The sequence below is a fragment of the Protopterus annectens genome, chromosome 7.part0 (assembly GCF_019279795.1).
Source record: "Protopterus annectens isolate FY-2018-M chromosome 7.part0, PAN1.0, whole genome shotgun sequence".
Classification (NCBI taxonomy): domain Eukaryota; kingdom Metazoa; phylum Chordata; order Ceratodontiformes; family Protopteridae; genus Protopterus; species Protopterus annectens.
In genome coordinates this window covers 786,895,604-786,911,849 of record NC_056739.1, presented here as the reverse complement: position 1 = coordinate 786,911,849, position 16,246 = coordinate 786,895,604, and the positions used below count along the sequence as shown (strand labels likewise).

Below are 16,246 nucleotides of genomic sequence, written 5' to 3'. Positions count from 1 at the left end.
CTACTTTAATGTTGAATGGCCGTCAAAGCAATCTAGTGTACCACCTGAAGTGCAAACCTATTTTTCTTACAGAGATGAAATATTGATGGAAGATGGCATTATTTTCAAGGGTCCTAGAATTGTTGTTCCTGCTTCTTTACAACATGAATATATACCACAGAAAAAATGCACCAAAAGGACCATGGAAAACTCTTTTTAATAAATAAAAGCAAATAAAAGACCAATATACAGTCCAAATACCCAATGTTTCATGTTGAGCGCTTTCATCAAAGAATCGACTTCATCAGAACAAACTGAACCTCTCCCCTAAAACATTTAAATACTCTTTCTTAACAAGCAGTCAATCAGTATTCCAAAGGAATAATCAGCTCACATCCACTTTTTAACATGATCCCACTCAACCATAATGAACAGAGACTTGATAAAATCAGTACACTGATTTAAAATATTTTCTTACATAATATTAAACTCAAAAAGACTTTGTCTGTATCAAATAGGTTCATAGGTTCATAGGTTCATACTAGGCTATCTGCCCAAGGGCATTTATAAGCCTAGCCCAGAGTTTTGTGGCTTTCGCCACCCCTTTAGTTTGGAGGATACTATGCCCATTATTTTGCTGAGCATCTGTCAAGCAGTGGCACTGAGATAATCCCTGGGGTATATCTGCGATCTCCCATCCATTGGTCAAGATTTCTCTTGAACAAAGCCAGCGAGGTGCTCTGCCTCACATGTACCGGGATTTTGTTCCACAGCATAGGGAGTCTCTGGGTGATGAATCTGTCCCTCCAGCACGTCCTATTAATAACCGTGTCATGGTTTAAGTCTCCCGCCCTTGTAGTTCTGAGGGATCTAGATTTTTTGAGGTGAAGCATGTTCATCAATTCTGGGTTGGACATGGCCTTGTATGTCAGGCACAGGTCACCTCTGAGCAGACGGTGCGACTGAATAGAGCTGGAGTTCCTTCAGTCGGGCAGCATAGGACATATTTTTGAGACCCTTTATCCTTTTGGTGAGGAACTTTTGGGGCCTTTCCAGTTGCTGCAGGTGTCGTGTCAGATACATTCGAATGGGGCATTGTACTCAATCATTGGTCTGATGAGTGATGAGTACAGGGGACAATGACCTCCCTTGATCTAGATGTGAATCCCTTCATGATCAGGTGGGCAATGTAGAAGGTCTTCCTAACTACTTTGGCAACGTGAGTGTCAAACGAAAGGTTACTGTCAACCTGGGTCCCCAGATCCCTGATAACCTCTTCTGTGCTTAGTGGGTTGCCACCTATATGGTAGCTAGGGGTAACCTTGTTTTTCCCGAAGGGTATGACTATGCATTTTTTGGCGTTTAACTTTAGGCCATGGCTCTGGCACCAGTTGTCCATTTCTATAAGACCCTTCTGAAGGATATCTGTGTCAGATGTGTTTTCAACTATGGCGCCCAGTTTGCAGTCATCTGCAAATTTTGTCAGCCATAATCCTCTTGTGTTTGCTTGTACTTCTGAAAAGTAGATGCCGAACAGGAGTGGGCCCAGGACTGAGCCCTGTGGGACACCACTTGTGACAGGCTTTGAGTCTGACATGGCGCCAGCAACTATGACCCTGTGGGTTCTGTCACTTAGCCAGTTTGCAACCCATCTTGTGACGTATGGGTTTACATTTAAGCTGATGAGTTTTTCAATGATACCTGAGTGGGGTATTGTGTCAAAAGCCTTTGCCAGGTCAAGGTAGGCTGTGTGGACTGCCTTTCCCTCATCAATGGCCTTGGTGACTGTTTCGAAAAAGTCAACCAAGTTTAAAAAGGCATGATCTGCCTTTGACAAAGCCAAACTAGGTCGGATCCAAAGTCTGCAAGTCCCCTATGTCTTTATTTATGAGTTCCATTATGATCCTCTCCATGGCTTTGCAGATCAGGCTTGTCAAGCTGATGGGACGGTAATTTCCAGGGTCAGTGGAGGCACCGCCTTTGTGAAGTGGGACCACAGTTGCCGTACCCCACTCCTTAGGCACGTATCCTGAGGTGAGGCTAAGATTAAACAGCTGCCCTAACTGCGGGTTTAATTCCTCATTGAGTTCATGGAGCACACAACCGGGGACACCATCTGGTCCCATGGATGCTGTGTTTTTTGCCTTGGAGAGAGCAGTTCTCACCTGAGCATTAGAGATGTTTGGGGGGGCTACAATCCTCTGGTATAGATATCTCACCTTTTGGGAGAGTTTGCACTGAACCTGTCAGCCAGTATGTTGGCAATGTCTGTAGGTTCAGTAATTTTTACATCGTTTTGAACTAATTCTGAGCATATCTGGGAGTGTCCTCCCAGGTTTCTAACATAGCTAAAGAATGCCTTATGATTGTCTTTTGAGTCCTTAGTGACTTTTCTCTCAAAATTTGCCTTGGATGATTTTATGAGAGATGTTAGTTTTTTACTTATAATGATCAAAGGTGTTTTCTCTTTTAAGGATTTTGCTCTATCTTGTAGTAGCTTCCTCCTTTTGTTGTAGAGCTTGTTTATGGCTGGGGTCCACCAGACTGGACGCTTGCCTTTGGTACAAAGAGTCTTTGTTTTGTTTGGGATTGCCTGATCCATGCAGTTCTGTAGGTGCTGGTAGAAGGCATTTGTAAGTGATTCAGCGGCTTGAGTAATGGTTTCCGCAGGCTCGGGGGCCTTAAAAGAGACCACACCAGTCTTTAGAAGTGTGAAGTCGGCTTTTGAGAAGTTCTTCACTGTGGTCTTTTTTATCTCAGGTGGGGGGGGGTGTGGACTTCCAGTGAGATTAGTTTATGGTCTGATCTCACCAGCGAGGGGTATACTTCTGGTGTTGAACATTGTGACCCCATGTTCGTGATGATGAGATCTAGTATGTTTTCTCCTCTTGTGGGGATGGTGACTAGTTGTTCCATGGCATTTGAGTTTATGAACTCTAGGAGCCTTTGGGCTAGAGTGTTGGGGCTTGAGTAGTGATCCCAGTCTATATTCGGGTAGTTGAAGTCACCTAGTATGATGGTGTTTGGAGATACATTTATCCCCTCCAGTGTTTTCAGGAAAGCTATGTGAAGTTCCTGAGATTGAGAGGGTGGCCGGTAACATGCTACAAATTGCAGAGCAGTCTTGCCTATGGTTAATTGCACCTGGATGGTCTCCGATGCATCGTGCGTTGCCACCAACCTTGAGGTGTGGGTGTCCTTGATGAATATAGACACCCCCCCCTCCTTTCTTGGTGTTGTCCGGATTTTGGGGCCGGAACGCATGATATGAGGTAAAACCTGATAGTGCCGGTGTGCTCTCAGGAGCCTTGAACCAGGTTTCAGTCACAGCACAGACATCGATGTTCTCCATACTGAGAAGGGCCTCAAGTGCGTGCATCTTGAGGTTGAGACTTCTGGCATTGAGCAGCATTACCCTTAGTTTTTTTCCTTTTTTGTGTTCTAGGGTGGTAGGTTTAGAATTTGAGCCTTGCCTAAAAAAGGCACTATGGGGGTGGCAAGAGCCTTTGCCAATATCCGGAAGCCCAGGGGTGACAGGTGCAAGCCATCCCTTGTGAAGCAGCGTGGCTTGTCCAGCATGTCATCCCAGGCAGACAGACATTGGATCCCCTTTGAATGACACCAGAGTTTAAAACACTTTCTTTACTATTTCATCCTCTTTGTACATATAAATAAAATAAAGAAACATATTCTATATAAAATACATGATAATTTGTAAGTTCAAATATATTATGTTAACTTGTTGGCTTTTTCCTTAAGTATTGGATAGATACATAAATGGTCATTGAGACCTGGAGGAAAATTAGCAGCTAACCTAAGCTGCCACATAAGTTCTGTTTTACTCAAGAGGTTTTTCCAGTCACCCCCCCCCCGTCAATGTTGACCGTATCTATTATTCCAAATTTAAAACCTGTGTATCCCCCACAGTTTACTCTGTGTCTGTAAAGAGCATTAGTCTCCTTTTATTTTTATTCAAACTGGTTTGAGATTAATTTACTACCCAACCTAAAGTCCACTGCTATTATCACCAAGTTGAAACATCATTTCTCAGTCCATGGTAGTCCACACAAAGTTATTTCTGACAATGGTACTCAATTTACTAGTCAGTTGTTTCAGAAATTTACAAAAGAGTGGGACTTTGTACATGTTACTAGCAGTCCTGAATAGCCACAGCCAAATGGACTAGCTGAAAATGCAGTACAGAGTGCAAAGCAATTACTTGAGAGGTCAAAGCGTGATAATACTGATGTCTTTTTGAATTTACTTAATCTCAGAAACATATCCCGTGATAATATACTTGACTCGCCTGCTCAGAGACTTCTATCCAGGCAAACCAGAACAACGCTGCCTATTAGTTCCAGTTTGTTGAGGCCTAAAGCTAAGAACAACAGGATAATTAGAGCCCAGTTATTCAGAAAGTGTTCTTTCCAGAAGTCCAGCTATGATAAATCGAGCAGATTTCTTCGTCCACTGAAAAAAGGAGAGACAATGAGGATATAAATGGTGAAAGGTTTCGACCGGATTGGTCAAGTAACAGGTATATGTACAGAGACGAGATCCTACTTCGTAGAATCTGAGGGTGTGGAGTACAGGAAAAATCACAGACATCTTCTTCCTGTACCAGAATCGATATTGCAGCATTGTTCCTGTGATACAGACTCTAGATCTCAGAGCGATCCAGACAGTGTTCCTGTTGCAGAACGTGTCTTGACTTCTACTTCCATTCCTGATGATGTTCCAAATGCCTCCAAAGTTGAGCATTCAGAAGACAGTCCAAGTTGCTAGACCTAATTCTAATTTCTATGTTACACAGTTTGGTCGTATTTCCAGACCGTGTGTGAAATACACAGCAACCCGGACATAATTGTTTATATGTATTTAGTTCTGTATAATTGCATGAAAAAGAATTATTCATATTGATTGCATGTCAATTAATGTTGTCAAAATTGCATGACTGATTTCTCAAAGAGGGTGGATGTAGAATAGTGTTTTTGTGTGTGTGTGTGTGTGTGTGTGTGTGTGTGTGTGTGTGTGTGTGTGTGTGTGTGTGTGTGTGTGTGTGCGCGCGCGTGTGTTGTATATTTAAGAAATGTTTCAAGGTCAGCACTTACATATAAATAGTCAGCATATGCTAGCTTCAGTGCAATTTTGAGAGTGCAGGCAGAGAGTTAGCATGTATGAGTGTAATAACTAGTTTGTTTATAAGTTTATCTAAGTTAAAGCTATTAAGCCTCAATCCTGATTTGTCTGTACATAATAAAGCTGCTTGAACAGAATCCACAAAGACTCGTCTATTTTATCCTGACTGGAAGAGCGACAGTCCATACACCCAATAGGGATGCAAACATGCTGGATCTAGTCCTCACTAACTGAGTAAATGCTGCCCCCTCCCCCATTGTAACGTCCTCTCTGGTAAGGTCCAACCATAAAGCTGTCTCCATTTAAATAAAAATAAAACCCAGGATCCCAGCTAACACTAAAACATTTAGGAACTATTCTAAAGCAAACTTTCTGCTAAGTAATAATCTGACAAAATGTCACACCTCCTTGAGGGTTAAACGTCAATATTTGAAGATGTACATAGTCTTCTGTGCTAGTATTAAGTTAAACAGTTTTAGGGGTGATCTGAGGATGTGTTTTGTTTTTTGTTTTTTTGTTTGTTTGAGGGCTTTCATTAAAACAAAACATTTTGTACGATGTGACATAGGTTCAAATGGATATGACAAGAAATAACTGTATAAAAGATAAACCTGTCATACATTACCGTGTGCATGTAACACAAAAGCTGAAGCTAGACATTTAAAAAATTTACTAGACATAACAGGTGGGAATAATAACTTTTTAACATAATGACACTTTCTATATTATCTTTAAATGTGAATGGTACATATATATATATATATATATATATATATATATATATATATATATATATGAAAGAGTAGTAAACTATATTAAAAAATGCAGAGTGTGAATAGCTATGCTACAGGTGACATATCTGGAAAGAGATGAGCACGTGAATTTAACAAAGAAAGGATTTCAGGATGGTTACTCGGCAGAATATCTGGGGCAAAGAAAAACAGAAGTAATTGTATTAATGGCAAGAGGAGCTCCAATAGTGATAAAAGAGGATAAAAAAGATGATAATGGTAGAGTTGTAGTACTAAGGAGCTACTGGCAAGGGAGGAGGATTACACTGGCATGTACTTACATTCCACCAAAAACTGCTATAATGGAGCTTAAGAAAATTCTGGGAGAAATAATCAGCTTTCAGCAGGGAATATTACTTATAGGTTGGGACTGGAATTTGATTTGTAGCAGTGAAGGTGTATCTGGAGGGCCCAAAGGGAAAATATAACACAGAAGGGTAGATTTTTGAAGAAATTTATAAAAATATTTGGCATGGAAGATGTGAATTCAGTAGTAGGAATTTGGAGTGAATTTACATATTATTCTCCAAGATACAAAAACTGGACTAGGCTTGACAGAAATGATATTTGACAGGAGCATGTGCATTTAATTGAAAGGTTTGATCATACAATAAGTATTTCAGATCACACACCAATAATAACTAAAATAAAAATGTGGTGTAATGAAATAAACATGAGACACTAGCACTTTCCCACCCATCTGTTGAAAAGAGAGGAATTTAAGGAATGAGTAGTGAAAATGATTTAGGAGTTATTAGGAAAGACAGAAATTTCTTCTGAAAATATAGCTAGGGAGTGGGATAAAATTAAACTGGAGTTTAAAAATAGGGTGGAAATAAAAGAAAGGGAGATAGGGTTAAGTAACAAAAATTATTTAGAGGGACTGACAAATGTTAAAGTATTGCAGAATAGGGAGACTCTCACAGAACAAGAAAAGGAGCAATTGCAGAATGCTAAGCATAAAATAAGGAATTATCTCAATAATATGCATGAGTTTAGAAAGATTGCTGTTAAGCAAATATTTTTTGATAACTCCACAGCACAAAACCTTTTAACACAATGACCCAGACAACAGAAAGTAGAAAGGGTTGCCATGCTTAGAGAGCCTATAACAAGGAAGATAACAAGAGATCCTGTAGAGGTACTAGAAATATTTCAGAAATGTTATGAAAACGTGTGTACAGCAGAGAAATATGTAAATCAAGAAAAGATACAAATGGAAGTGTTTATGGAAGAATTAAATATGCCAAGGTTAGAGGTAGATGAAGCTCAATTACTAACCGTTAGGATAGAAGAAGATGAGATAAAAATGGTGATGTATAACCAGTCTACAGGAAAGTCCCCAGGAATAGATTTCCTGTGGAAATTTGGAAGCTAGGAGGGAAAAAACTGATAAAGATCTGGAGGGTTTTGTTTAACAGTATTTTAAGAGGAGGAGAAGTACCAACATCTTGGAAGAAGGTGCTGGTAGCTGTAGTACCTAAAGAGGGTAAAGATCCATCAGACCCAGCTTCATACAGGTCCATTTCAAGTCTAAACCATAACTATAAAGTGCTTGTCTGTAACGGCTAAAAGAATGGCAAAGGTGATGCTGAGATTGGTAGATATGGATCGATGTAGTTTTGTGGAGGGGAGGCAAACATTTAACAACATTAATAGAGCACTGATGATTCACAGGGAAGCAGGATGTAAGAAAATACCACTGTTGTTGGTGGGTCTTGATGCAGAGAAAGCATTCGACAGAGTAAGCTGGGATTTTATGAGCAGGGAAATGGAAGCATTTGCATATGAGGGATCGGAATCAAAAATTAAAATGGGTGGGTTCCTGTCTGTTAAGTTCTGTTTGAGCAGAGGAAACAGGCAGGGCATCCTCTTTCCCATTTGTTCTTTGCTTTATATTTAGAACATTTGGCAAAGAAAATAGGGGACTCAGAAATTCTAGGATATAATTAGTATGGTAGTCAAGAAAAGCTAGCTTTATTTGCAGATGATATTATTTTATACCTGATAAAACCAGAAAATGATATTTCAGTGTTGTGGAACATTTTGAGACAGTTTCAAGTCTTTTTGGGATACAAAATGAATGAGGCTAAAACAAATGCAATGACTGTAAACTATGTACCTGCACATAAATTGGTTCAGCAATATCCATTAGAGTATAAGTGATGTATAATGTTTGCAACTAAAAATATATCAATATTGTTTGTTTTCATTTATATAAATGTATAATTAGCATTTATATAAATGTATAATTATCTATGTCAAAAGTAATAATTTAATAAAGAAGTTTTGTGTTTAAAAAATAATAAAAGAATCACCCATTTTAGGGACTTAAACCTTGCTTGTGACATAAATAGGACATGTTGAAAGGGCACACGTGTCTCAGAGACCACTCCCTTGCTGGAACAGGCTGCAGAATTCTTCCCTAACCCAATTCATAACTTGGATCAGTGTATGGGGAATGGGAAATTCACCCAGGTCGGGCATCCACAATTCTAGTGAAAAGATGCAGTCTGTAAATGCTTAACCACGCAATCCCTAACCTAAATATGCTCATTAAAATAACCTTAGGGTAAAAAAACTTGTCAGATACATTTGGAATACATGTTTAGACTTACAAAGGCCCATGTGGTCATTAGCCTAGTATACACCTATGAGCCTATGAAGATGCTAACATTTGTGCAGTCACAGAAACCTGGTTAAAAGCTGCAGCGAGCACCCTAGCCATACCAGGTTACTCATCCTATCATACATTCTGACCCTAAACTGTGGGCAGCAAAACAAAAAGAGGTGGAGTTTCAATATATATTAAAGACATACACACCTCCAGGCTGGTCAAACAGCATGACGCACAGGAGATACTCCAGGTGCAGTTAACCACTGACAAGACCCCATTCAAATCATAACTAGCTACAGGCCCCCAACTTTGACTCAAGATGCCCACTCCACCTATCTGGATGGACCTCTTCGAATCTATCATGATTCAACCCTTTACCCTGATCATTGACGACTTTAACTATCCAACCATAGACTGGAAGAACTACTCATGTCAAAACACAAATGCCCAGACATTCCTTGATTTTGCCAGTGCAAATGCCTTGGACCAGCTGATCAACACCCCCACAAGAGGTGATAATATCTTAGACTTGGTATTAACCAAAATGAGTACCCACTGCAGCATCCCTACAGTATCATCCTCTCTGGTAAGATCCGACCACAAACCAGTCACTTTCAAAGTCACCATCACCCCAGAACCCCCCCCCCCTTTGCTACGGTCAAACATAAAAACTTCTCCAAAGCTGGTTACAACCAGACCTGATGGAAGGTATAAACAATTTCACAGCCCCTCCGCCTCCGTAGGAACTGGCACAAATGTCCAAACCTGCACCAAAGTACTATACAAGCATTTATATAACTGCATGGAATCAGGAATACCCAACAGGACAAAATCCTCCTCCTCACGGAAGAGTAAACCTGTCTGGTGGACATCTGCAATAAATAAACTCTATAATAAAAGGAAAAAAAATTGCTGTCAAGGACCAAGAAGGAGCAGGTGCCAAATTGGAAGCAATCTCTTCTTAGACTGAATAAGCAAATAAGAGCACTAGTGAAATCCTCCAAAGCAAACCGAGTCCATACTGGTCACATCTACTAAAAATAATCATAAGGCCTTCTTCACATATGTCCGCAATTTCAAAGGAAGCACTAAGATCTGCTCCGAGCTGGTTGTCAAGGACACCACATACACAAATGCCATAGATATAGCCAACATGCTGGCAGACAGGTTCAGCAAAACCTTCACCCCTCTGTCCCCCCATCAGTAAGTCAAGACATCCCCAGCACCTGCCTCCCCTCCCCTTATCTCTAGGGGGAAGTCATCACTGCCCTCTCAAAGGCAAAAAATACACCTCCATGGGACCCAATAACATTCCAGGCTGCATCCTACATGAATTCAGGCAGGAACTTGTGGCACCATTAGGCACCCTATTCAACCAAAGCCTGAATAACAGCTTCGTCCAAGCTGAATGGTGGACAGCACAAAGGTGGAGCAGACCCCGTCTTGATGGGACTGTTGCATATCCGCAAGTCAAGCTCCACTCACGTAACCCACACACGTGACCTCAACCTGGTCTGTGACATCAATAGGACTTGTTGGCAGGACAGATTTGTGTCCCAGAGACTCCCCCTCTATGGAATAGACTCCATCTCTGCATCAAGCAAAGTACCTTATTAACCCTTTTTAAGCACAATGTGGATAACTGGATGGGGAACAGAAAATACACCTCTGAGATTCCACCTGTGTCCCTGCTGGATAGGGGAATTGGGTGCTGACTTGTCGGGACATGGTCTAAATTCTTGGCTAGGCGTGTAAAGGCCTCATTGCCAATAGCCTATTAACTTCCTATGATCCTATGATCCTGTGACACATTATCAGCTTCTGCAGTGTTTGTTACCCCTGTGGTGACTATCAGGTTCTGCAGTATCAGTTAACCTTGTGATACAATATCAGGTTCTGCAATATTAGTTAACCCTGTGACACACTTTCAGATTCTGTAGTGTTAGTAACCCTGACATAATCTGTCAGGTTGTCTATAGTGTTAGCTACACCTGTGACACATTGTCAGAGTCTGCAGTACTACTTACCTCTGTGACACACTGTCAGGTTCTCTGCAGTGCTAGTCACTTCTGTGACACTATCAGAGTCTGCTGTGCTAGTTACCCCTGTGACACACTGTCAGGTTCTCTGCTGTACTAGTTACCCCTGTGACACACTATCAGGTTAGTTATCTGCAGTGCTAGTTACCCCTGTGACACATAATCAGGTTCTCTGCTGTGCTAGTTACCCTTGTGACATACTATCAGGTTCTCTGCAGTGCTAGTTACCCCTGTGACACACTATCAGTTTCTCTGCTCTGCTAGTTTCCCCTGTGACACACTATCAGGTTCTCTACAGGGGTCGATATTCTAAACACATAAGTGCAAAATAGCGAATACATGTACATCGACACATAAAGGTCGATGTACAAAAAGAGCGACATACGTAACTGGCAAAAATGTAAAGGCCGAACGTATTTGCTTAGCCAGCAGGGTGATCGTGGGGATGAGGAAATATATCGTTTTCCCCACTGTAGTGCAGTCTCTGAGTTAGTATATGTAAGTGGGGGAGGTGTGTGGGAGTGCAGGCGCACTTGTTCCCCTGCAAAATTGTGTTCATTTTATTTTATTTAGTTTGAGGTTACCTGCATGGCACTGTTGGTTGATGAAATAAGCTCAGCATTTTCATTTTCGCCAAGTACGTATTTCGCTCTTTTTGTACATCAACCTTTATGTGTCGATGTACATGTATTTGCTGTTTACAGCTTTTGTGTTTATGATATAGACCCATCTACAGTGCTAGTTACCCTTGTGACACACTATTTGGTTCTCTGCTGTGTTAGTTACCCTTGTGACACACTATCAAGTTCTCTACAGTGCCGGTTACCCCTGTGACACACCATCAGGTTCTCTACAGTGCCAGTTATCCCTGTGAGACACTATCAGGTTCTCTACTGTGCTAGTTACTCTTGTGACACACTATCAGGTTCTCTGCTGTGTTAGTTACTCTTGTGACACACTATCAGGTTCTCTACAGTGCCAGTTACCCCTGTGCCACACTGTCAGGTTCTCTGCTGTGTTAGTTACCCTTGTGACACACTATCAGGTTCTCTACAGTGCCAGTTAACCCTGTGCCACACTATCAGGTTCTTTGCTGTGTTAGTTACCCTTGTGACACACTATCAGGTTCTCTACAGTGCCAGTTACCCCTGTGACACAATATCAGATTCTTTACAGTGCCAGTTACCCCTGTGACACACTATCAGGTTCTCTACAGTGCCAGTTACCCCTGTGAGACAATGTCAGGTTCTCTGCTGTGCTAGTTACCCTTGTGACACACTATCAGGTTCTCTGCAGTGCTAGTTACCCCTGTTACACACTATCAGGTTCTCCGTAGTGTTAGTTACCCCTGTGACACTTTCAGAGTCTGGTGTGCTAGTTAACCCTGTGACACACTATTAGGTTCTCTACAGTGCCAGTTACCCCTGTGACACACTATCAGGTTCTCTACAGTGCCAGTTACCCCTGTGAGACAATGTCAGGTTCTCTGCTATGCTAGTTACCCTTGTGACACACTATCAGGTTCTCTACAGTACCAGTTACTCCTGTGACACACCATCAGGTTCTCTGCTGTGTTAGTTACCCTTGTGACACACTATCAGGTTCTCTGCTCTGCTAGTTACCCTTGTGACACACTATCAGGTTCTCTGCTGTGCTAGCTACCCCTGTGAGACAATGTCAGGTTCTCTGCTATGCTAGTTACCCTTGTGACACACTATCAGGTTCTCTACAGTACCAGTTACCCCTGTGATACACCATCAGGTTCTCTGCTGTGTTAGTTACCCTTGTGACACACTATCAGGTTCTCTGCTCTGCTAGTTACCTTTGTGACACACTATCAGGTTCTCTACAGTGCCAGTTACCCCTGTGAGACAATGTCAGGTTCTCTTCTATGCTAGTTACCCTTGTGACACACTATCAGGTTCTCTACAGTACCAGTTACCCCTGTGACACACCATCAGGTTCTCTGCTGTGTTAGTTACCCTTGTGACACACTATCAGGTTCTCTGCTCTGCTAGTTACCCTTGTGACACACTATCAGGTTCTCTGCTGTGCTAGTTACCCTTGTGACACACTATCAGGTTCTCTGCAGTGCTAGTTACCCCTGTTACACACTATCAGGTTCTCCGTAGTGTTAGTTACCCCTGTGACACTTTCAGAGTCTGGTGTGCTAGTTAACCCTGTGACACACTATCAGGTTCTCTGCTCTGCTAGTTACCCTTGTGACACACTATCAGGTTATCTGCAGTGCTAGTTACCCTTGTGACACACTATCAGGTTCTCTGCAGTGCTAGTTACCCCTGTTACACACTATCAGGTTCTCCGTGGTGTTAGTTACCCCTGTGAGACAATATCAGGTTCTCTGCTGTGCTAGTTACCCTTGTGACACACTATCAGGTTCTCTGCAGTGCTAGTTACCCCTGTGACACACTATGAGGTTCTCCGTAGTGTTAGTTACCCCTGTGACACTTTCAGAGTCTGGTGTGCTAGTTACCCCTGTGACACACCATTAGGTTCTGTAGTATTGCTTATGTATAACAATTTGCCAGGTACTACTAGCCAAAACAATAACAGTGTAAGGTGCTTTCCCAAACAGCTCAACATAATGTGATTTTCTGCAAACTGTGACCTGATATCAGGAACTCCATAAAGGTCCAGAACAAACAAGGGGGTAATTATGACAAGATAAAGGTTCATGCCTTTAAAATTGTACAAACTACTGACTGAGAGGACTTAGAAACAGAAGGAAATAACATTTCTGCAGCTCTGAACATAATATAAGATGACACACATTTCCTGTACTTCACAAACCCAGAAGATCATACAGAGGGAACGTGATGTCACAACCAGACATTTAAAGCTGTATTCTGACAGACACCCACTATTCAGTTCATATTTTAAAATCCAGACCTCAGTTAGGTTTGTCATATACAATGCAGAACATTAGATTTTACTTCTGATTCCTTTATCAACAGATTAGGGATTGATTTTGCCCACCTCGTTTACACTACCAGAAAGCAATAATGATGATGTTTTCTGTAAATGGAGTTCCTTCTTAGATATAACTACCTGAGGAAACCATTAGTATGTGTAGTATGTCCAACTGTTGCATTTATCTGCCATTTCCCTGATTCCAAACTGTCTGTCTCATGCTCTCTCCATTGCCCCTGGCCCAAAGAACTTGTATCCACAATTCATTCCAGCTACACATGACTCAATAAACAAGTGAATTACACATGTCAAGGCTGAACTCTGTCCCTCCTGATTAATCCATGATTCCATCCCAAACTGTAAAATACTGCTTTCATATGTAAATATGAGCAAAACATTTTAACACAGAAATATAACTCTGGTTATAATGAAGCCCTTACCTAATATGTGAAGGTGTGTCACCCTCTGTGTTGTCAAAGTTGTTCCCCCAAGTAGTTTTTCCAGCACATCAGTAGAAGTTTGCAGCCTGTTCTTCAAGTGCTGCCTTCTTGATGGTAGGCATCTAGTGTCTGTTTTGGAAGTCAGGCTGTGGCAGTCTCTATCCATTTTGCCACTTAACCTGTCAGCTATAACTAAAGCTGCATAGCATAAATTAGACAGCTGATATTTACAGTTGCTAGGAAACTAACAACACTGTACTGTGCCTTGTCACCAGAAGAGGGAGGTGCTGCTGTTGCACTAGTAAAATTTGCAATGTCTTACATCAAACAGAACCTATTAAACCTGATTTGAATTCTGAAAAAAAAAAATGTAATAGCATATGAAAGCTTTAAAGCTTTAAAAGGTATGCCCAAGGCACTATTTTTTTGAATTGTTGTTGATACAGGTGTATTAGAATATAAAAAAAACAACTATCCATATTTTTTTTCTGAAATACTGACTTGGTTTACAGTTAACTTGTATTCATCACACACACACACACACACACACACACACGCACACACACACACACACACACACACACACACACACACACACACACACACACACACACACACACACACACTGAACTGTTGCACTTTACTACTGGAACAATACATGACAACCCGTTTAGTATGCTTCACTGCACTAATAATCTGTTTTCTTTCTAACATAACTCAGCCTAACTTTCTGTTAACCCTTTTCATTACTAATGGCAAGGGCTAACTTATAGACAGTTGAAGAAACGTTTTGATTTATCAAGTTAACAGTTTTCACAACATGCAACCTGCTCAGTTACTCTTGAAACACTTCAGCATGCATTTTCAGCACTTGAGTCAACTTTAACTCATTTGACAGGCTTTACCTCATGAACTGTTTCCATTTTAACTCGCACTCAAATCAGGGCCTATTATTTTCAGCACAGCTAATGACAATGCTTCCTTTTGCTTTGTATAATACACTATAGCCATAATCTGACCCAGTGCTGACAAAATCTGCCCAATTTATCTTCTAAGATTGACTACTGTAGCATGTAGCTTGCTTGTATTTATTTCTTTGGAAACATTGATTGAAACAGTCCTTTCTTATGTACCAGAAAGACATAAATAATTCTTCCTTTATGCTTCAACAATGAAAACTGTAATTCCATTCTCATCCTTAGAAAATTATTTCATATCCTTTTTAAAGAAACTTTTACTTTGCACTTAGGAACTGCATTTTACAAGTATTCTTATTTTATATGTCTCAGCTTCCCACAGTTATGACATTGTACTTTAAAATTTAATGTTGTCAGCTATGATTTTTATTAGGATTCATGATGGTCTGCTGACAGCCATTTCTTCAACTGCCAGACAGATCAAAAAAAGTTTGAAAAAACACAATTCAGCAATCTTTGAAAATATTTTTTCAGCAGGCAAGCTGCCCTGTACCCAGTGATGTGAAGGACAAGTCCCCCCTCCCCCTTGAAATGATGTATATCTACTTTCAGGTTGCAAACTGTGGAGAAAAATGAAAAGTCTAATATCACTGCAAGGTGTTTTGGCACAATTTCTCTGTTCTATCGGCAGCTGAAGAAATGGCCATTGATAGACTGACTGCATCCCTATTTATTATAATGAAATATTTAACATTTCTGGTTACTGCAGAAACTTTGTGTTTTATTGAATGATGCTTATCCGTTTGCCGTTTCCATTCTCCACACAGTTTTGAATGTTCTTTCTAAAGTTAAGCTAAATTCAGAGAAAGGAGATTTCTGACCACAAACTGAATAGGATATCATAATTTGATAGTTATGCCAGATAACTGACAACACTAAACATGATGCTGAATTGTGTTTTTTCAAACTTTTCTTGAGTAAAGTGATGGAAAGATGTGTCTATGGCCAATTGTTGGATTTTTTAGATAAAAATAATTTCTTAGAAAATTTTCAATCTGGTTTTAAACCATTACATAGTACTGAGACAGCTTTGTTGAAAGTTATGAATGATATTTTTCTTGCGACTGATGGAGGAAAATCTGTATTATTAGTGTTGTTGGATTTAACGGCTGCTTTTGATACAGTTGATCATGAGGTGCTTTTGCACCGTCTTGAACACTATGTGGGAATTACTGGTTCGGCGTTAAATTGGTTTAGGTCTTACCTTTCTGATAGAATGGTATGTGTTCAGTTGAGTGGTTTTTCATCTGATTTTTTCCATCTTCCTTGGGGAGTTCCACAGGGTTCAATTTTAGGGCCTTTGTTGTTTTGTATTTATATTTTGCCTCTGGGA

The 16,246-nt window shown here is 40.7% G+C and overlaps 1 protein-coding gene across 1 annotated transcript in view; it reads right to left on the bottom strand.

Annotated features, from left to right (window-relative positions):
* Positions 1 to 14,143, bottom strand: part of LOC122806689 (rootletin-like) — a 552,836-nt gene extending 538,693 nt beyond the window's left edge. Inside the window, exon 1 of the mRNA XM_044077321.1 lies at positions 13,937 to 14,143. Coding sequence (XP_043933256.1) covers positions 13,937 to 14,102 — 166 coding nt within the window. The 5' untranslated portion in view covers positions 14,103 to 14,143. The remainder of the gene's footprint in view (positions 1 to 13,936) is intronic.
* Between the last annotated feature and the right edge of the window lie 2,103 nt (positions 14,144 to 16,246).